This window comes from Oncorhynchus mykiss, chromosome 2 (assembly GCF_057628025.1).
Source record: "Oncorhynchus mykiss isolate SJ-2025 chromosome 2, ASM5762802v1, whole genome shotgun sequence".
Taxonomy (NCBI): domain Eukaryota; kingdom Metazoa; phylum Chordata; class Actinopteri; order Salmoniformes; family Salmonidae; genus Oncorhynchus; species Oncorhynchus mykiss.
The window spans coordinates 81182353-81205529 of NC_143023.1; the positions used below are offsets into that span (position 1 = coordinate 81182353).

General features: G+C 44.5%; 1 protein-coding gene across 1 annotated transcript; it reads left to right on the plus strand.

The window, feature by feature from the left end:
* Positions 1-2504: 2504 nt before the first annotated feature.
* On the plus strand, positions 2505-8376 carry LOC149985252 (protein NEDD1-like). Its single transcript, XM_090215434.1, has 12 exons — positions 2505-2522; positions 3678-3907; positions 4174-4378; positions 4978-5152; positions 5305-5430; positions 5553-5606; positions 5940-6047; positions 6179-6405; positions 6694-6859; positions 7072-7216; positions 7322-7388; positions 7536-8376. Exons 1-12 carry the CDS (start codon positions 2505-2507, stop codon positions 7638-7640), a joined length of 1626 nt encoding a protein of 541 aa, XP_090071560.1. The 3' UTR covers positions 7641-8376.
* The last annotated feature ends 14801 nt before the right edge of the window (positions 8377-23177 follow it).

Consider the following 23177-nt stretch of genomic DNA (forward strand, 5'->3'; position numbering starts at 1 on the left):
TTGCAATGTCCGTACTGTGAGACGCCTAAGACCAAGCTACAGGGAGACAGGACAGACAGCTGATCGTCCTCACAGTGGCAGACCACTTGTAACAACACTTGCACAGGATCGGTACATCCGAACACGACACCTGATGGACAGGTACAGGATGGCAACAGCAACTGCCCGAGTTACATCAGGAACGCACAATCCCTCCATCAGTACTCAGACTGTCCGCAATAGGCTGAACTGAGGGCTTGTAGGCCTGTTCTAAGGCAGGTCCTCACCGGCAAACACATTGCCTGTGGGCACAAACCCACCGTCGCTGGACCAGACAGGACTGACAAAAAGTGCTCTTCACTGACAAGTCACAGTTTTGTCTCACCAGGGGTGATGGTCGGATTTGCATTTATCGTCGAAGGAATGAGCATTACACCGAGGCCTGTACTCTGGAGTGGGATTGATTTGGAGGGTCCGTCATGGTGTCACAGCATCATCGGACTGAGCTTATTGCAGGCAATCTCAACGCTATGCTCTACAGGGAAGATATCCTACTCCCTCATGTGGTACCCTTTCTGCAGGCTCATCCTGACATGACCCTCCAGCATGACAATGCCACCAGCCATACTGCTCGTTCTGTGCGTGATTTCCTGCAAGACAGGAATGTCAGTGTTCTGCCATGGCCAACGAAGAGCCCAAATCTCAATCCCTTTGAGCATGCCTGGGACCTGTTGGATCGGAGGGTGAGGGCTAGGGCCATTCCCCCCAGAAATGTCCGGGAACTTGCAGGTGCCTTGGTGGAAGAGTGGGGTAACAACTCACAGCAGGAACTGGCAAATCTGGTGCAGTCCATGAGGAGAAGTACTTAATGTAGCTGGTGGCCAAACCTGATACTGACTGTTACTTTTTTATCTCCCCCCCTTTGTTCAGGGACACATTATTCAATTTCTGTGATACTTGTTCAGTTTGTCTCAGTTGAATCTGGCTATGTTCACACAAATATTTACATGTTAAGTTTGCTGAAAATATAGTTGACAGTAAGCGGATGTTTCTTTTTTTGCTGAGTTTACATACACACACACACACTGAACAAAAATATAAATAACAATTTCAAAGATTTTACTGTTGCTGTGCCACCAGAGACTCTGGGTTCGAGCCCAAGCTCTGTCGCAGCCGGCCGCGAACGGGAGGTCTATGGGGCGACGCACAATTGGCCTAGCATCGTCCGGGTTAGGGAGGGTTTGGCCGGTAGGGATATCCTTGTCTCTTCGCGCACTAGCGACTCCTGTAGCGGGCCGGGCGCAGTACGCGCTGACCAGGTCGCCAGGTGCATGGTGTTTCCTACGTCACATTGGTGCGGCTGGCTTCCGGGTTGGATGCGCGCTGTGTTAAGAAGAAGTGCGGCTTGGTTGGGTTGTGTTTCGGAGGACGCATGGCTTAGTCTCCTTAGACCTTAGTCTCTCCCGAGCCCTTACGGGAGTTGTAGCGATGAGACAAGATCGTAACTACTAACAATTGGATATCACGAAAAAGGGGTAAAAATTCAACAAAAAAAAAGCAGGGGGTGAGAGGTTGATGAGAAAATCAGCCAGTATCTGGTGTGACCACCATTTGCCTCATGCAGCGCAATACATCTCCTTTGCATAGTTGATCAGGGTGTTGATTGTGGAATGTTGTCTCACTCTTCAATGGCTGGTCCTCACAGGAGTGTTTCATTTGTCATGAATCTTCCCATAAATCTTAGAGGTAGAATAAACCTCTTCAGAATGGCAGGCTCCCAAAGTTTTACAATTATTCTCGGTAATACCAACTACCCAACCGAAGACAGGCCTTTAAAAAGGTATTCTCATCCATAAGACTTTATGGGCAAATACAACTCATAGAATGAACAGGGACATCTCCATTAGGGTGGTTTTAACCTTCCAGACTTGGAATTGTATCAACTTGCCACCCAAGGCTTTTACTTGAGACCTACTGTTAAATGCACTAAAGAGGAACAATGGGTACATCTTGAAGATATACATTTTAAAAATATGGAAGGAATTTAAACTGATTCTATATGAACCAATATTGCTTCCAAAAAACCCTATTGAACAATCCTTGGATACCTTTTTCAGAATGCACCAATACATTTGCCCACATGGGGAAACCAAAGGCATAGAAACCGTGAATGACTTGGTAATAGGAAATAAATACATTTCCTTGATAGGATTCAAAATCAATTTTGCACTGACCAATGTAGATATTTTCAAATACATGAAACTTATAAACAAGTTTCAATATCAAATCTTGGGAGAATCTTATGTGAGTCAGAAAAGGATATTCATATGATGGGTAAGATATACAAAACCTTACAGAGAGCCTAACTGACACCCACTTAGCAAAAAATATTAGCTATTGGTACCAAGACTTAAAAATAACTGATATTCTATGGAGGGGATGTTGGAACAACAATGTATGCTTAATCCAATATAAACTACTGTATTGAGTATACTTTTAATCTGTCTGTCTGCATATGTCAAGACATGTCATATGAGAGTGCAGTGAGATACCCGATGGGGTATATACTGGAAATCAACCAATCCTCAATCGTTAAGACAATGGAAAAATCATATGCTTCATTATCTAAATATTGAAAGAGAGTGGGTGTGGGAGAAGAACAAAATGGTGCAATTTGAGTACGGAGAATAGTGCAGGCACTGGAGATAAGGGGTTAGAACATGTATGTGTTGTATTTATTTCTTTTTTGATAGAGAAAACATTTTAAGAATAAGCCGCCTCTTATTTGCAGCCATGGGCGATATCTCAATAGGAGCCGATCCATCATCAGTATTGTGGAATAATTATGTTAAAGGGAAATGTTTCAACGTCATATTCATCAGCACCACCCCAACATCAACATATGTGAATATTGTGCATTTCTATGTTTTATAGTAAGAAGTTTCCAATGACATCATTGGTGTGCATTGTGATTTAGCCTACTAATTGGTTGTCATTGCAAACACTTATCTTCATCTTTTTTACTATAAAACATTAACATGCAATTTTCACGTACTTTTGTAATTACAGTATGTGGACACCCCTTGAAATTAGTGGATTCGGCTATTTCAGCCACACCTGTTGCTGACAATTGAACACAGCCATGCAATCTCCATAGACAAACATCGGCAGTAGAATGACCTTACTGAAGAGCTCAGTGACTTTCAATGTGATACCGTCATAGGATGCCACCTTTCCAACAAGTCAGTTTGTCAAATGTCTGCCCTGCTAGAGCTGACCCAGTCAACTGAGCGAACTGCTTGGTGTTTTGGGAAACATGTTACATCTTTGGCCGTTGTAGGAAAGATGTATTGTTAAAACACTTGCAAGCCTAAGTTCTATTGGTAAGTCGGACCCAGGTCGTTAACTAGCTAATAAGGTTAGATGACTGAATAAGGTGTAAACAAATGCCCACGAGTGGTTTTGGAAAAGCCTGCGAAATGGTTAATGAATGTATAGCCAATTCACAATAGAAAAAAAACATTGTGCCTGTAATGTGGGTCATATCTTTTAACTCTAGGGCACTTAAAGTGCTAAAGTGCTCCCAAGGTAAAATGTCAGGTCCCACAGCAAAATATTTAAGAGCATGTATGACTGAAATGGTCACACTTTAGAGCCCAACTCATAGGTCTAAAATAACACTGTTCCTCCCACCTCAGCCCATCCACGACCTGAAGTACTCTGTGGTGAAGCGCTCCCTGCTGGGCAGTGTGTCAGATAGTGGCTCTGTAGTCCTGTGGGACGCCAACACTCAGAAAGAGCTGCACGTATTTGATGGAGCCCACAAGGCCCCCGCCTCGGGCCTGGCCTTCTCCCCAGCCAATGACCTGCTCTTTGTCACCGTGGGCCTGGACAAGAAGATCATCTGCTACGACACCTCCAGCAAGATGTAAGAAAATGGGATTTAGTATTGACCTCACAAGTATAGAGACATACTGTATGACTGAGAGAGAGCCTGTTACCTTGGTGTTTTTGTGCAAGCTGCTTTTGTTGCAATGTTTTGGGGGTCAAACACATTCACATTTGAAATGACCTTGTATTTTTTTCAATGATGCGGTCCTTTACTAGTAATTAGTTCTTCAACAGCGCAAAGGGACTTCAGAGCTGGGTCTTTTGCTTTAATGTAGTCTTGACATTTTGTGTGCTCTCTCGCAGTGTTCTCCGCAGCATGCGTGTGGAGTCCCCATTGACCGCCATTGACTTCACTCCAGACGGGGCAGGCCTGGCGGTGGGCTCCACCCAGGGCAGACTGTACATGTACGACCTGCGCAACCTCAGCGCTCCCACCAAGACTGCCACCGCACACAAGACCTCCATCACCAGCCTGCGCTTCCAGAGCTCCCAGAGCAGACACCTAAAGGTAGGCTCCCCACACAGCGCCTTTTCAATTCAATCCAGTACGGGAATTAAAAGTTCTATTCAAGATTTGAACATTTTTAAATGTTACTTTTCAATCCCGCAAATTGAATTTTTTTGAGCTGAGTTCAGAGGAAGTTTTAGTTCAGGACCACTGGTGTACTGTGACAGAGACAATGATTTTGGGATGCTAATTGTCTGCACAAGGAGGCGCGCCAAAACGATGTGGGTTTTCTTTGGTCCGTTGTGCATATTGTTCGGAATCAACTATTTTTTTACCTTAATTCATGTAAATGAGTTGACAGTGTTCTACTTCACTTGATAGGAAATGTTGTCACCTTTCATCATTACAGTAATAATTTTCCCAGAGTGATGCACTTTGCCAGTTCAGTGTGTATATCTTGACAGCATGTGCTGTAAGCTCTGTATTGTGTGGCTATGGGCTGGGCTCCTGACTAATAAAGATGCATCTAAAACCTTAAATCATGTGCTCAATAGGGACCGTATTGAAGCTCGTAGGTATTTAACTGGAATGTGTAACCTGAGATCAATTAAACCTATCCTTTTCAAGCTAACCAGCTCCCATTTTTTTTCCCCCATTAGTCCAGTAAAATGGCATCCAGCAAGTCTTCCAGCGCTCACACAAGCAAGAGGATCTCAGCCAGGCTGGGTAATACCTACTTACCAACAGCCACCCACAGCTCCACCTCTACACCCCCCTCTAGCCTGCTTGCACCCCACACGGTAGATGGAGGGGATGGACAGGCACAGGGCACAGGTCAGACTTGCTCTAGTACCTCAAATATACTTCTGGCCAACATCCTGACCTGAAACATCACCCTATTTCCAATTCATTGTCTAGACCAGTGGTACCCTGAGCCTGGAGGTCCAGAGAGCTGGTTGTCATTGTGTGTGTGTGTGTGTGTGTAGGCTCCAGTGTGGAAGTGGTCTCCAGAGAGGCGGAGGGCCAGCCGGGTGCTGACCGCCTGCCCAGTCTGGACAAGTTCAGTAGCGTGGGTAGAAACAGCCTGGACATCTTCTCCCCCGTAAGAGACGGTGAGCTCCCCACTCGTCTTTGACTTAGTTTCAACTCTCTGGTATTAAGTTTGGATTTGGTCATCACCCTCTCTCATTTGTTTTCTTTTCAAACTGACAGCTTGTTGTTCTTTTTTCTTTAGATTACAAAGCCCATGGGATGGGTGGTGATGCTCCTGGTGGAATCAAAGGGAATGGTATGTGGAAAGTGCCATGCATGTCCTCTTTTACAGTTCAAGTTCTCATTGAAAGTTCATGAGGACCCTGCACAGCTAACCATGAGTAAAATATGTGCTTCTTTAATTAACCCTCTGTTATATACCTGATGCAACTAATCAAGGGCTTAGTGAGTAGTTAAAGATGGTGTGTTAATGCTGGGATAGAACAAAAATGTGCACCATGGGTTCAGCCAGGAATGGATTGAGAAACACTGCTGTAAACATTCAATAACGTTCCCCTGTCCCCTGGAGATCATCTATACTGGTGTACATGATTGAGACCACATTTGTGGCTTGTTGTATGCACCATAGGGACCAGTTTGGATATGTTCTCCAGAGAAGGAGAAGGGCAAAACAGCACGGAGAAGTTCAGCAAAGTGGGACGCAACAGTCTGGACATTTTCTCTCCAGTCAGAGAGGGTGAGATTCCATTTGTGTCCCATGACATTCAAAGTTGACATTGGTCTGCACAGCTTCACAAACCTGCAAACTTTTTCAAACTCATTAACTGTAATGTACAAGCTGATCATTGATTCACTCATTCTTTCCAGATTACAAATCCCATGGAATGACTGCAGATGTAACAAGTGGGAAGAAAGGAAACAATCTGGACTTCCTCCCTTCCTACTCTGGTGGACCCCCACACCGCAAGACTCCACTGGGCACACCTGGAGGAGGGCGCTGTTACAGCCCCCTGTCTGTCTTCCAGACCCCTCAACCAATCAAAGAGGAGGAGGCCGAGCCTCCAGCGCAGACAGACACACGGGACTTGAAAAGGGTCAGTTTACTTTATTCAATCAGCTGTTGTACAATTTGGAATGCTGACAGACCATTTTAACCAAGAGTGTTCCATTCTGGTCCTAGGGTCTTCCCACACCTAAACAGTCAGACCTGATAAAAATATTCAAGGACTTTCATTATTTGAATCAAGTGTGATAGTGTTGGGCTGGATCAAAGATGGGTAGGGAGGCCCCAGAACCTGAAATTAGACCCCTTATTTAGTCTGTCTGTTTTTCCTGTCTATATGTTCAAGCTGCTCTTCACCTGTTGTCTGTTCGATTGACAGTATGAGAAGGGTGGTGGTTCCAGTCTGGAGGGTGAAGGCCCCACCCCACACAGCCGACCAGCACAGCTGTTCTTCACCCCTGAACCCAGCCTGAGGGCCAATGACATGCAGGCCCAACTGCGCTACAACACACCCCTCAATGGTGGTCCGCCCATTACTGCACCAGGTGAGTTTGTGGTTGTTTTTTCTGTGTGGGTAACAGCTGCAGATATAATATAATATAATATACATGCAAATATAATATAATAGCATGACTGTTTAAATTGTGTATGGCTACTGTGTATTTGTATGCTAGAGAGCATATGAGAGATTATCTAAGTACATTAAGTGTGTGGTAGTACATTGATGAAATCAATGAAAAATACCCTTTGTCAGCAGGCCCTGCAGTTTCTTCAGTGGTAGCATCCTCTGTATCAGAGAGAATAGTGGAGGCTGTTGGAGCAGAGGGTGGAGGCGCTCCCCTCACATCACTGCAGATTCAGTTCATCCGCAACATGATCCACGAGACCCTGGAAGACTTCAGGTGGTTGCACTTTCTCACAGCAGATCACCCTCAGTTGTTGAACCGTCTTGCTCATCTCTGGTCGATAGTTCTGTAGATTTTTGGCTAACTCCATTTCCTCAACAGGGACGCCTGCCACCGAGACATAGTGAACCTCCAGGTGGAGATGGTCAAACAGTTCTACATTCAGCTGGTAAGTGACATGTCCCTCTGGTCCTACTCCACTGACACACGTGCCACTACACACTATTTAGAGTCCCTTGACAAAGCATTAGCTAAACCAGTCTACATTGTGGTTCCATTTCCCTAACCTACCTCTTGGTTCCTTGCTGCGTTTCAGAACGAGATCCATGGTCTGATCGAGAAGTACTCGGTCAACGACACGCTGGTGGAGGAGATCGAGAAGTTGAGGGAGGAGAACAAACGACTCCGAGCCAATTACTGAGAGGTTGACTTGGACTTACCACCTCATCACCCCTAGAAACAGTTGTCCCCTCAACTCAGACAGAATGTATTCCACAACGCATTAGGTCTCTGTGGGACAATGACTTTTTTTGTGTCCTGGTTTAACCCCCTTCGATCTTGGAATGAATTTACTCTTCAGTGCCTTACTGGTAGTTAAAGGGTTGACCAGTATGTTCTATGCAAAGTGTGCTATCAGTCACATAAATCATCTGTGACCATGGTTATCAGTGCTGGACAATTTTAGCCCAATTCCAAACCGTTCTCTCCCCTCGCATAAAGAGAGGTCAACAAGGACAGGAAGATGCATTGCTTAAATACAGAGTATACCAAACGTTAGGAACAGCTTCCTAATATTGAGTTGCAATATTTAACAAGTCACATCTGTAAGGAATCACAGCTTTCACTTGGTCAGTCTGTCATGGAGGGATGTTCTTAATGTTTTGTGTACATCTCTTCAGCATAGTATGGTTGAAGTTGATAGTATCTTTGGCTTTTACTGGCACACTGAAACAGAATGAGGGCATGCCTTTGACCAATCATGATACTGTCTTTGGACTAGGCAAGAAAATGCCATAGTGGTCATCAATTTCTAATAGTACGCAAAGTGGTGCCAAGCTCCCTCTGAAGTGTGCTTGCGCTGCCAAGTTTGCCCATCAGTTATTTGTTTCTTTTGTTATTGTTGTTTTGTGAAGAGGAATATAAATAGTAGATGTGTACAATTTTGTTAATGTAATTCATTCTAGTTTCAAGGTGACTGTTCAGTTTGCACCATGGATGGTTCTATAGAGACAGCATGTTAAAATTATTTTATTTAACAATGAAATACAGCTGCAACAATGGCAAAATAGGAATTCAGAGACAAAGTACCACGATGTAAACATCTCTCCTATATATTGATAAAAACTAACATCTGATGCTTGGCAAACACTTCATAGTCACATCAAAATAGAGAAATCTGCAATAGGATGACCACTGACAGACCTAGCGCGTGTGTTAGGACTCCCAAGTTTCTCTTCCCTACATAAGTCTAATTTAGGGATAGTGGATAAGGACCCTGCCAGAAGTTGTGCGTAGACCTGCTGGGTCCTGGACCTCAGGCCTTTATTTCAGGTGTAGCCGGGTAGGAGACATCAGTTGTCTGAGATCAGCTCCTCTGTGAACCGACAAAGAAATTTACTTAGTTTAAATGCTAGCTACTTCATATTTCTGGAATGACATCCAATTCAAATGGACCACAGGGTCAGATTGTCTGACCCCTCACCTGGCAGCATGCATATCCACAGGCCGTAGGTTTTACCCACTGCTGTCTGCCACAGACGAAGTGTTCAATCCTCTGATCCGCTGACATAGAGCTCCCCGTCTGGACTAAAGCGAACACAATGGACCGGCCAAAAGTGTCCCTTGTATGTACACAAAGGAGAGAGATGGAAGTTTTTCCCAAGGTGAGACGCTTCACTTCAAAGAGATTCATATGAACATTAACTCAGCAAAAAAAGAAACATCCGTTCAGGACCCTGTCTTTCAAAGATAATTTGTAAAAATCCAAATAACTTCACTGTAAAGCGTTTAAACACTGTTTCCCATGCACCAAACAATTAATGAACATGCACATGTGGAACGGTCGTTAAGACACGAACAGCTTACAGACGGTAGGCAATTAAGGTCACAGTTATGAAAACTTAGGACACTAGAGGCCTTTCTACTGACTCTGAAAAACAAAAGAAAGATGCCCATGGTCCCTGCGTGAATGTGCCTTAGGCATGCTGTAAGGAGGCATGAGGACTGCCGATGTGGCCAAGTCAATAAATTGCAATGTCCGTACTGTGAGACGCCTAAGACCAAGCTACAGGGAGACAGGACAGACAGCTGATCGTCCTCACAGTGGCAGACCACTTGTAACAACACTTGCACAGGATCGGTACATCCGAACACGACACCTGATGGACAGGTACAGGATGGCAACAGCAACTGCCCGAGTTACATCAGGAACGCACAATCCCTCCATCAGTACTCAGACTGTCCGCAATAGGCTGAACTGAGGGCTTGTAGGCCTGTTCTAAGGCAGGTCCTCACCGGCAAACACATTGCCTGTGGGCACAAACCCACCGTCGCTGGACCAGACAGGACTGACAAAAAGTGCTCTTCACTGACAAGTCACAGTTTTGTCTCACCAGGGGTGATGGTCGGATTTGCATTTATCGTCGAAGGAATGAGCATTACACCGAGGCCTGTACTCTGGAGTGGGATTGATTTGGAGGGTCCGTCATGGTGTCACAGCATCATCGGACTGAGCTTATTGCAGGCAATCTCAACGCTATGCTCTACAGGGAAGATATCCTACTCCCTCATGTGGTACCCTTTCTGCAGGCTCATCCTGACATGACCCTCCAGCATGACAATGCCACCAGCCATACTGCTCGTTCTGTGCGTGATTTCCTGCAAGACAGGAATGTCAGTGTTCTGCCATGGCCAACGAAGAGCCCAAATCTCAATCCCTTTGAGCATGCCTGGGACCTGTTGGATCGGAGGGTGAGGGCTAGGGCCATTCCCCCCAGAAATGTCCGGGAACTTGCAGGTGCCTTGGTGGAAGAGTGGGGTAACAACTCACAGCAGGAACTGGCAAATCTGGTGCAGTCCATGAGGAGAAGTACTTAATGTAGCTGGTGGCCAAACCTGATACTGACTGTTACTTTTTTATCTCCCCCCCTTTGTTCAGGGACACATTATTCAATTTCTGTGATACTTGTTCAGTTTGTCTCAGTTGAATCTGGCTATGTTCACACAAATATTTACATGTTAAGTTTGCTGAAAATATAGTTGACAGTAAGCGGATGTTTCTTTTTTTGCTGAGTTTACATACACACACACACACTGAACAAAAATATAAATAACAATTTCAAAGATTTTACTGTTGCTGTGCCACCAGAGACTCTGGGTTCGAGCCCAAGCTCTGTCGCAGCCGGCCGCGAACGGGAGGTCTATGGGGCGACGCACAATTGGCCTAGCATCGTCCGGGTTAGGGAGGGTTTGGCCGGTAGGGATATCCTTGTCTCTTCGCGCACTAGCGACTCCTGTAGCGGGCCGGGCGCAGTACGCGCTGACCAGGTCGCCAGGTGCATGGTGTTTCCTACGTCACATTGGTGCGGCTGGCTTCCGGGTTGGATGCGCGCTGTGTTAAGAAGAAGTGCGGCTTGGTTGGGTTGTGTTTCGGAGGACGCATGGCTTAGTCTCCTTAGACCTTAGTCTCTCCCGAGCCCTTACGGGAGTTGTAGCGATGAGACAAGATCGTAACTACTAACAATTGGATATCACGAAAAAGGGGTAAAAATTCAACAAAAAAAAAGCAGGGGGTGAGAGGTTGATGAGAAAATCAGCCAGTATCTGGTGTGACCACCATTTGCCTCATGCAGCGCAATACATCTCCTTTGCATAGTTGATCAGGGTGTTGATTGTGGAATGTTGTCTCACTCTTCAATGGCTGTGCGAAGTTGCTCAATATTGGTACGAACTGGGACATTCAGCTTCCAGGAATAGTGTACAGATCCTTGTGAAATGGTGCCATGCATTACCATGCTGCAATATAAGGTGATGGTGGCAGACGAATGTCATGCCAATGGGCCTCAGGATCTGCATTGAAATTGCCATCGATTAATCCGTGAAGCGCACACTTCTCCAGTGGCCATCGAAGCTGAACATTTGCCCACTAAAGTCGATTATACCAGTCAAGTTTGGACACCTACTCATTGAAGCATTTTTCTTTATTGGCGGTATGCAACTCACCACTTTCTCCAATGAAAACATGAGAGCTAGCTAGCTTTAATAATCAGCTCAGTGGTATCAGTCCACCGCCGGTTACATTGAAAACGTGCTCACTGCAGCTGCTAATTTAGCAGCTTTGAGAAAATCGGAAGTTAGGTCAATAGATGAGCACATAAGAGATACAACGATGAGTCCTCTGTCTATCTGCTATTGAGAGAGAAATAGTAACGCGTATTTTGTAGGTACTAATTTCGTTCGGTTCGTTGGACAAAGCCAATGGGGGTCTGTGGCAAACAGGTCTGTGGCAAACACAGGCATAGATCTTATACCTTTGTTCCATGAGAAAATCAGCTAAAGTCACTTTTTGTGAATTTTGAAAAATTAATGTTATAAAAAAGGAGCAGAAAGGCTTCATAATTCATAAAGGTTATTTTAACTGGCTGCTATTATCTTATAGAACAAAACATATAAGATATCCTAAGCCTGTGTTAACCTTAGACCTCATTTTTGGGAGGCAGGTAGTCTAGTGGTTAGAGCGTTGGACCAGTAACCAAAAGGTTCCTAGATCGAATCCCTGAGCTGATGAGGTAAAAATCTGTTGTTCAGCCCCTGAACAAGGCAATTAAACCTCTGTTCCTAGGCCGTCACTGTAAATAAGAATTTGTTCTTAACTGACTTGCCTAGTTAAATAAACAAATTCTGTGTTTATCCCAAAACCTTATTCTTTCCCCCATTCATTTTTCACATAGGGATGGCTGAACGAACCAGAGGTAACTCATTTCTGGGTTTTAGGACTACAAGCTGGCAAGCTCTTTTATAGCATCTGTGACAGCATGGGCAGCGCCATTGAGACAATATCCATTTTGAAGTAGTCAATTTTCTTCTTCATGGTTCTGGTGTCAACATTGACTACAAGGTTTAAATAGGCAAATTTCTGTCATGAAGTCAGTCTTGTCTAAAAATGGAATTTGGAGCCTCAGTGCGTCCTAACGCGTAAATTAGATTGGGTTTGCTGGATGCACAGCCAGCTATAGTTTGCGTGTAGTGCAGTTCGCAAACAATTAGTTATTTTTGAACGACTATTTTTTACTGACTCGATAGTCATGAATTTTTAGCAACGTGTTAATTTTACCCAGATGTACACTACTCAATTTTGTCATCGATTTAGCTGTCCCAGACAAGTTTGAGGTCGGAGACCTTAATCTGAGCATCACTGACTGAACGAATCCCCACTATCAGTAGCTGCAATTTAGCAGTATGCCCAGACCTTGTTTTGAGAATGAAGGATATCTCCGTGTCAAGGTCCCAGCTTAGAGAGAAGAAGCCTCATGAGGTATTGGTCGGTCACATGAATGAAACAACAAAATGGTAATGATGAATTAAATATGCTAAATCATGCAAATATATATTGTCTGTGTATAGTCATATATAAGACGACTGCCCCATCAGAGCTTCTGACGTTCACTATGGTGCATCAAGTTTGTTGGAACCTTTCCAGCGCACACTGACAATAAACAATAATTTATTTCAAATCAAATGTATTTATAAAGCCCATCTTACATCAGCTGATATCTCAAAGTGCTGTACAGAAACCCAGCCTAAAACCCCAAACAGCAAGCAATGCAGGTGTAGAAGCACGGTGGCTAAGAAAAACTCCCTAGAAAGAACAGAACCTAGGAAGAAACCTAGAGAGGAACCAGGCAATGTGGGGTGGCCAGTCCTCTTCTGGCTGTGCCGGGTGGAGATTATAACAGAACATGGTCAAAATGTTCAAATGTTCATAAATGACCAGCATGGTCAAATAATAATAATCACAGTGGTTGTAGAGGGTGCAAAAAGAACAGTTGAAACTGGAGCAGCAGCACGGCCAGGTGGACTGGGGACAGCAAGGAGTCATCAGGCCAGGTAGTCCTGAGGCATGGTCCTAGGGCTCAGGTCCTCCGAGACAGAGAGAGAATTAGAGAGAGCAAACTTAAATTCACACAGGACACCGGATAAGACAGGAGAAATACTCCAGATATAACAGACTGACCCTAGCCCCCTGACACAAACTAATGCAGCATAAATACTGGAGGCTGAGACAGGAGGGGTCGGGAGACACTGTGGCCCATCCAACGATACCCCCGGACAGGGACAAACAGGCAGGATATAACCCCACCCACTTTGCCAAAGCACAGCCCCCACACCACTAGAGGGATATCTCCAACCACCAACTTACCATCCTGAGACAAGTCCGAGTATAGCCCACAAAGATCTCTGCCACTGCACAACCCAAGGGGGGTGCCAACCCAGACTGGAAGATCACGTCAGTGACTCAACCCACTCAAGTGACGCACCCCTCCTATAGACGGCATGGAAGAGCACCAGTAAGCCAGTGACTCAGCCCCTGTAATAGGGTTAGAAGCAGAGAATCCCAGTGGAGAGAGGGGAACCGGCCAGGCAGAGACAGCAAGGGTGGTTCGTTGCTCCAGTGCCTTTCCGTTCTCCTTCACACTCCTGGGCCAGACTACACTCAATCATAGGACCTGCTGAAGAGATGAGTCTTCAATAAAGACTTAAAGGTTGAGACCGAGTCTGCGTTTCTCACATGGGTAGGCAGACCATTCCATAAAAATGGTGCTCTATAGTAGAAAGCCCTCCCTCCAGCTGTTTACTTAGTAATTCTAGGGACAGTTAGGAGGCCTGCGTCTTGTGACCGTAGCGTACGTGTAGGTATGAGAGAGAATAAAGTTATCTCTGGTATGTACGGCAGGATCGAATCAGAAAGATACAGTGGGGCAAAAAGTATTTAGTCAGCCACCAATTGTGCAAGTTATCCCACTTAAAAAGATGAGAGAGGCCTGTAATTTTTATCATAGGTTCACTTCAACTATGACAGACAAAATGAGAAAAGAAAATCCAGAAAATCACATTGTAGGATTTTTAATGAATTTATTTGCAAATTATGGTGGAAAATAAGTATTTGGTCAATAACAAAAGTTTATCTCAATACTTTGTTATATACCCTTTGTTGGCAATGATGGAGGTCAAATGTTAGTCTTCACAAGGTTTTCACACACTGTTGCTGGTATTTTGGCCCATTCCTCCATGCAGATCTCCTCTGGAGCAGTGATGTTTTGGGGCTGTTGCTGGGCAACACGGACTTTCAACTCCATCCAAAGATTTTCTATGGGGTTGAGATCTGCAGACTGGCTAGGCCACTCCAGGACCTTGAAATGCTTCTTACGAAGCCACTCCTTCGTTGCCCGGGCGGTGTGTTTGGGAGGTTTTCACTCAAAATCTCACGATACATGGCCCCATTCATTCTTTCCTTTACATGAATCAGTCGTCCTGGTCCCTTTGCAGAAAAACAGCCCCAAAGCATGATGTTTCCACCCCCATGCTTCACAGTAGGTATGGTGTTCTTTGGATGCAACTCAGCATTCTTTGTCCTCCAAACACGACGAGTTGAGTTTTTACCAAAAAGTTATATTTTGGTTTCATCTGACCATATGACAATCTCCCAATCTTCTTCTGGATCATCCAAATGCTCTCTAGCAAACTTCAGACGGGCCTGGACATGTACTGGCTTAAGCAGGGGGACACGTCTGGCACTGCAGGATTTGAGTCCCTGGCGGCGTAGTGTGTTACTGATGGTAGGCTTTGTTACTTTGGTCCCAGCTCTCTGCAGGTCATTCACTAGGTCCCCCTGTGTAGTTCTGGGATTTTTGCTCACCGTTCTTGTGATAATTTTGACCCCACGGGGTGAGATCTTGCGTGGAGCCCCAGATCGAGGGAGATTATCAGTGGTCTTGTATGTCTTCCATTTCCTAATAATTGCTCCCACTGTTGATTTCTTCAAACCAAGCTGCTTACCTATTGCAGATTCAGTCTTCCCAGCCTGGTGCAGGTCTACAATTTTGTTTCTGGTGTCCTTTTGACAGCTCTTTGGTCTTGGCCATAGTGGAGTTTGGAGTGTGACTGTTTGAGGTTGTGGACAGGTGTATTTTATACTGATAACAAGTTCAAACAGGTGCCATTAATACAGGTAATGAGTGGAGGACAGAGGAGCCTCTTAAAGAAGAAGTTACAGGTCTGTGAGAGCCAGAAATCTTGCTTGTTTGTAGGTGACCAAATACTTATTTTCCACCATAATTTGCAAATAAATTCATTAAAAGGCCTACAATGTGATTTTCTGGATTTCTTTCTAATTTTGTCTGTCATAGTTGAAGTGTACCTATGATGAAAATTACAAGATGTCCCCCTTTTTTAAGTGGGAGAACTTGCACAATTGGTGGCTGACTAAATACTTTTTTGCCCCACTGTAGGTAGGCGCAAGCCCATGTAATGCCTTGTAGGACAGCAGTGAAATCTTGAAATCAGCCCTTGCCTTAACAGGAAGCCAGAGAGTCTAGCACTAGAATAATATGATCCAATTTTCTGGTTCTAGTCAAGATTCATGGATACACTTTTCTGCATTTTTGGACAGAAAGTTTCAGATTTTTGCAATGTTATGTAGATGGAAAAAAGCTGTCCTTGAAACAGTTTTGATATGTTTGTCAACGCCGAGTAACGCCGAGGTCCTTCACAGTTTTATTTGAGAAGACTGTACAAACATCAAGATTAATTGTCAGATTCAACAGAAGATCTCTTTGTTTCTTTGGACCAAGAACCAGCATCTGTCACGACTTCCGCCGAAGTTGGCTCCCCTGCCTGTTCGGGTGGTGCTCGGCGGTCGTCGTCACCGGCCTACTAGCCGCCACCGATCCCTTTTTCGTTCTGTTTGTTTTGTCTTATTAGTTTCACCTGTGTCCTGTTGAATGTGCTTAATGGGCTTCCTTATTTATAGTACGTGTACCCACCCTTGTTTTGTGCGGGATTGTATTTTTGTTACGTGTGTGCATTAGGTAGAGGTGTACGTGTTCTGGACCTGGCACCCTGTGTTTTGGGTGGTCCACATTACTGTGTGGTGGGCTTGTTATTTTGTGCCGCATTAAAGTGAACCTTTTCCCGGTGGAACTCTCTGTGCCTGACTCCTTCCTCACCCACCTAGTCCCGCATGACAGCATCTCTGTTTTCCCCGAGTTTAAAAGTAGAACATTTGCAGCCATCTAGTTCCTTATGTCTGAAACACAGGCTTCCAGCGAGGGCAATTTTGGGGCTTCACCATGTTTCATCGAAATGTACAGCTGTGTGTCATCCGCATAGCAGTGATAGTTAACATTATGTTTCCAAATTATATCACCAAGAGGTAAAATATTTAGTGAAAACAATAGTGGTCCTAAAACAGAACCTTGAGGAACACCGAAATTTACAGTTGATTTGTCAGAGGACAAACCATCCACAGAGACAAACTGATATCTTTCCGACAGATAAGATTGAAAGCAGGCCAAAACTTGTCTGTGTAGACCAATTTGGGTTTCCAATCTCTCCAAAAGAATGTGGTGATCGATGGTATCAAAAGCAGCACTAAGATCTAGGAGCACGAGGACAGACGTCATTAAAAGGTCATTTACCACATTTACAAGTGCAGTCTCAGTGCTATGATAGGGTCTAAAACCAGACTGAAGCGTTTCGTATACATTGTTTGTCTTCAGGAAGGCAGTGAGTTGCTGCGCAACAGCTTTTTCAAAGATTTTTGAGAGGAATGGGAGATGTTTTTTAAAATATTTTCTGGGTCAAGGTTTGGCTTTTTCAAGAGATGCTTTATTACTGCCACTTTTAGTGAGTTTGGTACACATCCGGTGGATAGAGAGCTGTTTATTATGTTCAACATAGGAGGGCCAAGCACAGGAAGCAGCTCTTTCAGTAGTTTAGTTGGAATAGGGTCCAGTATGCAGCTTGAAGGTTTAGAGGCCATTATTTTTTTCCTCATTGTGTCGAGATACAGTACTAAAACACTTGTGTCTCCCTTGATCCTAGGTCCTGGCAGAGTTGTGTAGACTCAAGACAACTGAGCTTTGGAGGAATACTGTCACGCCCTGACCTTAGAGAACCTTTTTATGTCTCTATTTGGTTTGGTCAGGGTGTGATTTGGGTGGGCATTCTATGTGTTGTATTTCTTTGTGTTTGGCCGAGTGTGGTTCCCAATCAGAGGCAGCTGTCTATCGTTTTCTCTGACTGGGAATCATACTTAGGTAGCCTTTTTTCCCACCTATGTTGTGGGATCTTGTTCTTGTATGGTTGCGGTTTAGCCCTACAAGGCTGTACGTTTAGTTGGTTTTCTCGTTCTTGTTTTTCCTGGTTAGCATTAAAGAATATGATTAACCTGCCCCACTCTGCATCTTGGTCTCATTCCACCAACGACGATCGTTACAAATACGCAGATTTAAAGAGTCCGTGATTTGCTTTCTAATGATCATGATCTTTTCCTCAAAGAAGTTCATGAATATTTCACTGCTGAAGTGAAAGCCATCCTCTCTTGGGGAATGCTGCTTTTTAGTTAGCTTTGCGACAGTATCATAAATACATTTAGGATTGTTCTTATTTTCCTCAATTAAGTTGGAAAAATAGGATGATCGAGCAGCAGTAAGGGCTCTTCGATACTGCACGGTACTGTCTTTCCAAGCAGACTCTCTGAGCAGCCTCTGAGTTAGTGATTGCTGTTTAGCAGTCTGATTGCCTTGAGATAGAAGCTGTTTTTTAGTCTCTCGGTCCCAGCTTTGATGCACCTGTAATGACCTCACCTTCTGGATGGGTGGTTGTTGTCCTTGATCTTTTTGGCCTTCCTGTGACATCGGGTGCTGTAAGTGTCATGGAGGGCAGGTAGTTTGAGTCCCCGGTGATGCGTTGTGCAGACCGCACCACCCTCTGAGGGCGGTGCATTTGCCATACCAGGCTGTGCTACAGCCCGTCAAGATGCTCTCGATTGTGCATCTGTAAAGGTTTGTCAGAGTGTTGGGTGACAAGCCAAATTTCTTCAGCTTCCTGAGAATGAAGAGGCACTGTTGCGCCTTCTTCACGACACTGTCTGTGTGAGTGGACCATTTCAGTTTGTCTGTGATGTGTATGCCGAGGACCTTAAAACTTTCCCTTCTCAACTGCTGTCACTTCGATGTGGATATTGGGGTGCTCCCTCTGCTGTTTCCTGAAGTCCACGATCATCTCCTTTGTTTTGTTGACTTTGAGTGACAGGTTGTTGTCCTGACACCACACTCCCAGTGCCCTCACCTCCCTGTAGGATGTCTCATTGTTGTTGGTATTCAAGCCCACTACAGTTGTGTCGTCTGCAAACTTGATGATTGAGTTGGAGGTGTGCATGGCTATGCAGTCGTTGAGGGAATAGGGAGTACAGGAGGGGGCTGAGCACGCACCCTTGTGGGGCCCCAGTGTTGAGGGTCAGCAAGGTGGAGATGTTGTTTCCTACCTTCACCACCTGGGGGCGGCCCGTCAAAGTCCAGGACCCAATTGCACAGGGCGGGGATAAGACGCAGTCCTTGTTAGTGGGCCGCAACGGTGGCACTGTATTATCCTCAAAGCGGGCAAAGAAGGTGTTTAGTTTGTCTGTAAGCGTGTCGTCGGTGTCCGTGACGTGGCTGGTTTTCTTTTTGTAGTCTGGGAGTTCCTGTAGACCCTGCCACATACGTCTCGTGTCTGAGCCATTGAATTGCAACTCTACTTTGTCCCTGTACCGGCATTTCGCTTGTTTGATTGCCTTGTGGAGGGAATAACTACACTGTTTATATTCATCTATATTCCCTGACCTCTTTCCATGGTTACATGTGTTGGTTTGCTCTTTCAGTTTTGTGCGATTGCCGCCATCCATCCACGGTTTCTGGTTAGGATAGGTTTTAATTGTCAAAGTGGGTACAACATCTCCAATGAGATTCATTATAAACTCACTCACCGAGTCAGCGTATAGATCGATATTGTTATCTGAGGCTGACCGGAACATATCCCAGTCTGCGTGATCAAAACAATCTTGAAGCATGGATTCCAATTGGTCAGACCAGCGTTGAATGGTTCTAGTCACTGATACATCCTGTTTGAGTTTCTGCCTATAAGATGGTAGGAGCAAGATGGCGTCGCGGTCGGATTTGCCGACCAATGCCATCCTTCTTTCTCTCATGTTGCCGAAACAGTCTATGATTGTCAAACAGTACACACTTTTTTAGTTTTTGTTGTCCTAGGCTACCTGGCAAAAATGCTTGCTCGCTAGCAGGGCCTAAATTTTAACATCCGCCAAAATGCGGGTGTTTAATTTCACTCGCATTTGTAAATACAAATGGTCAAGTATGATCACATTTCTAGCAAAATGAATGCTGCAGTAGCTGTTTTCAAAGTATTTCTGCCGTTTTGTTTTATAGCTGGTAAATGAATAGCACAAAGTGAAAGAACTGCAAAGCCTACTATAGCCTATCCCACCTCGCGCTTAATGAAATATACATTTTTAGAAGCACGGTGCACAGGTATAAAAGTTGGTATAATTTACTTGAATCTAAAGTCTACTGAAGTGAAACTTTGTCCATGTGTTTTTTGGCAATTTATATTGTTTGGTTCGCAAGCTAGGTTGAAAAACAATGTTTGACTTTCAACTGACTAGTCAGACTCAACCTCACAGGCAAAAACATTATTTCAGTCGTCTTACCACGATAACCTCTAGCCCTTAAAGGGGCAGGTGAACAAATTTGTCTCATCTGTGATCTTTTGGATAAAATGTCACAAAAAATGTATTAAACAATTTAACACATTACTTCATACCTGTAATACGTTTATTGTTTTAGAAATATTACAAAGCATGTTAATCCGTTTTAGCTGGTAAAAAAAGGTATGTTTTACGCCCTGCTCGCTCGTCTAACTTCCTTTCATGGGCAAAGATTAGCCAGCTAGTTAACCTAGCCTATTACTTCTAGCTACATATTGAACTTCCATCCTCTCAGGCCAGAGTTTAATGTATGAATCAGTGGAAGCTCCTCTAAGGAGGAAGGGGAGGACCATCCTCCTCAGTGAATTTCATCAAATAAAAATTGTAAAATATTAACATTTTTAGATAAAACTATACTAAATACAGTACATTCGGAAAGTATTCAGACCCCTTGACTTTTTCCACATTGTTACATTATTATTCTAAAATTGATCAAATTATTTTCCCCCTCATCAATCTACACACAATACCCCATAATGACAAAGTGAAAACAGGTTTTTTGAAATTTTTGCAAATCTATAAAAAAATATATATTTAAAAAAAAATACCTGTACAAGTATTCAGACCCTTTACTCAGTACTTTGTTGAAGCACCGATCGCAGCCTTCTGTCTTCTTGGGAATACTAAGGCCATACTCGTTTAAAAAAACTTGTGACCTCCCTCATCTATCTTCAGAGCTCGTGTTGCTAGGTGACCTAAACCGGGATATGCTTAACACCCCGGCCATCCTACAATCTAAGCTTGATGCTATCAATCTCACACAAATTATCAATGAACCTACCAGGTACAACCCCAAATCCGTAAAATCTCTGTCATCGATATCATCCTAACAAACTCGCCCTCCAAATACACCTCTGCTGTTGTCAACCAAGATCTCAGGGATCACTGCCTCATTGCCTGCATCCGTAATGGGTCTGCAGTCAAACGACCACCCCTCATCACTGTCAAACGCTTCCTAAAACACTTCAGCGAGCAGACCTTTCTAATCGACCTGGCCGGGGTATCCTGGAATTATATTGACCTCATCCCATAAGTAGAGGATGCCTGGTTATTCCATAAAAGTTAATTCCTCACCATCTTAAATAAGCATGCTCCATTAAAATATATTAGAACCAGGAACAGATATAGCCCCCTGGTTCACACCGGACCTGTCTGCCCTTGGCCAGCACAAAAACATCCTGTGGCATACTGCATTAGTATCGAATAGCCCCAGTGATATGCAACTTTTCAGGGAAGTTAGGAACCAATATACACAGGCAGTTAGGAAAGCTAAGGCTAGTTTTTTCAAACAGAAATTTGCATCCTGTAGCACAAACTCAAAAAAGTTCTGGGACACTAAAGTCCATGGAGAATGAGAGCACCTCCTCCCAGCTGCCCTCTGCACTGAGGCTAGGAAACACTGTCACCACCTATAAATCCACTATAATTGAGAATTTCAATAAGCATTTTTCTACGGCTGGCCATGCTTTCCACCTGGCTACCCCTACCCCAGTCAACTGCCCGGCACCCCCCACAGCAACTCGCCCAAGCCTCCACCATTTCTCCTTCACCCAAATCCAGATAGCTGATGTTCTAAAAGAGCTGCAAAATCTGGACCCCTACAAATCAGCCGGGCTAGACAATGTAGACCCTCTCTTTCTAAAATGGTGCCCAAATTGTTGCAGCCCCTATTACTAGCCTGTTCAACCTCTCTTTAGTGTCGTCTGATATTCCCAAAGATTGGAAAGCAGCTGCGGTCATCCCCCTCTTCAAAGGGGGAGACACTCTAGACCCAAACTGCTACAGACCTATATCTATCCTACCCTGCCTTTCTAAGGTCTTCGAAAGCCAAGTTAACAAACAGATTCCCGACCATTTCGTATCCCACCGTACCTTCTCCGCTATACAATCTGGTTTCAGAGCTGGTCATGGGAGCACCTCAGCCACGTTCAAGGTCCTAAACAATATCATAACCGCCATCGGTAAGAGACATTACTGTGCAGCCGTATTCATTGACCTGGCCAAGGCTTTCGACTCTGTCAATCACCACATTCTTATCGGCAGACTAAACAGCCTTGGTTTCTCAAATGACTGCCTCGCCTGGTTCACCAACTACTTCTCTGATAGAGTTCAGTGTGTCAAATCAGAGGGCTTGTTGTCCGGACCTCTGGCAGTCTCTAAGGGGGTGCCACAGGGTTCAATTCTCGGGCCGACTCTCTTCTCTGTATACATCAATGATGTCGCTCTTGCTGCTGGTGATTCTCTGATCCACCTCTACGCAGACGACACCGTTCTGTATACTTCTGGCCCTTCTTTGGACACTGTGTTAACTAACCTCCAGGTTAGACTGTAAACTCTCCTTCGACTCACATTAAGCATCTCCAGTCCAAAATGAAATCTAGAATCGGCTTCCTATTTCGCAACAAAGCATCCTTCATTCATGCTGCCAAAACATACCCTCGTAAAACTGACCATGCTACCGATCCTCGACTTCGGCGATGTCATTTACAAAATAGTCTCAAACACTCTACTCAACAAATTGATGCAGTCTATCACAGTGCCATCCGTTTTGTCACCAAAGCCCCATATACTACCCACCACCATGACCTGTACGCTCTCGTTGGCTGGCCCTCGCTTCATACTCGTCGTCAAACCCACTGGCTCCAGGTCATCTACAAGTCTCTGCTAGGTAAAGCCCCGCCTTATCTCAGCTCACTGGTCACCATAGCAGCACAAGTCACCCCCAAAGCCAAGTCCTGCTTTGGCCGCCTTTCTTTCCAGTTCTCTGCTGCCAATGACTGGAACGAACTGCAAAAATCACTGAAGCTGGAGACTCATATCTCCCTCACTAGCTTTAAGCACCAGCTGTCAGAGCAGCTCACAGATCACTGCACCTTTACATATCCCATCTGCAAATAGCCCATCCAACTACCTCATCACCATACTGTATTTATTTATCTTGCTCCTTTGCACCCCAGTATCTCTACTTGCACATTCATCTTCTGTATATCTGTCACTCCAGTGTCTAATTGGTATGTTGTAATTACTTTGCCACCATGGCCTATTTATGGCCTTATCTTACCTCATTTGCACACACTGTATATAGACTTTCTTAAACTGTATTATTGACTGTATGTTTTGTTTATTCCATATGTA

Bases quoted from the DNA above. Each gene is read 5' to 3' on its own strand.
- LOC149985252 (XM_090215434.1), top strand. The intron at 5,607-5,939 runs GTATGTGGAAAG...TATGCACCATAG, and splicing joins TGGTGGAATCAAAGGGAATG to GGACCAGTTTGGATATGTTC. The intron at 6,048-6,178 runs GTGAGATTCCAT...CATTCTTTCCAG, and splicing joins TTTCTCTCCAGTCAGAGAGG to ATTACAAATCCCATGGAATG.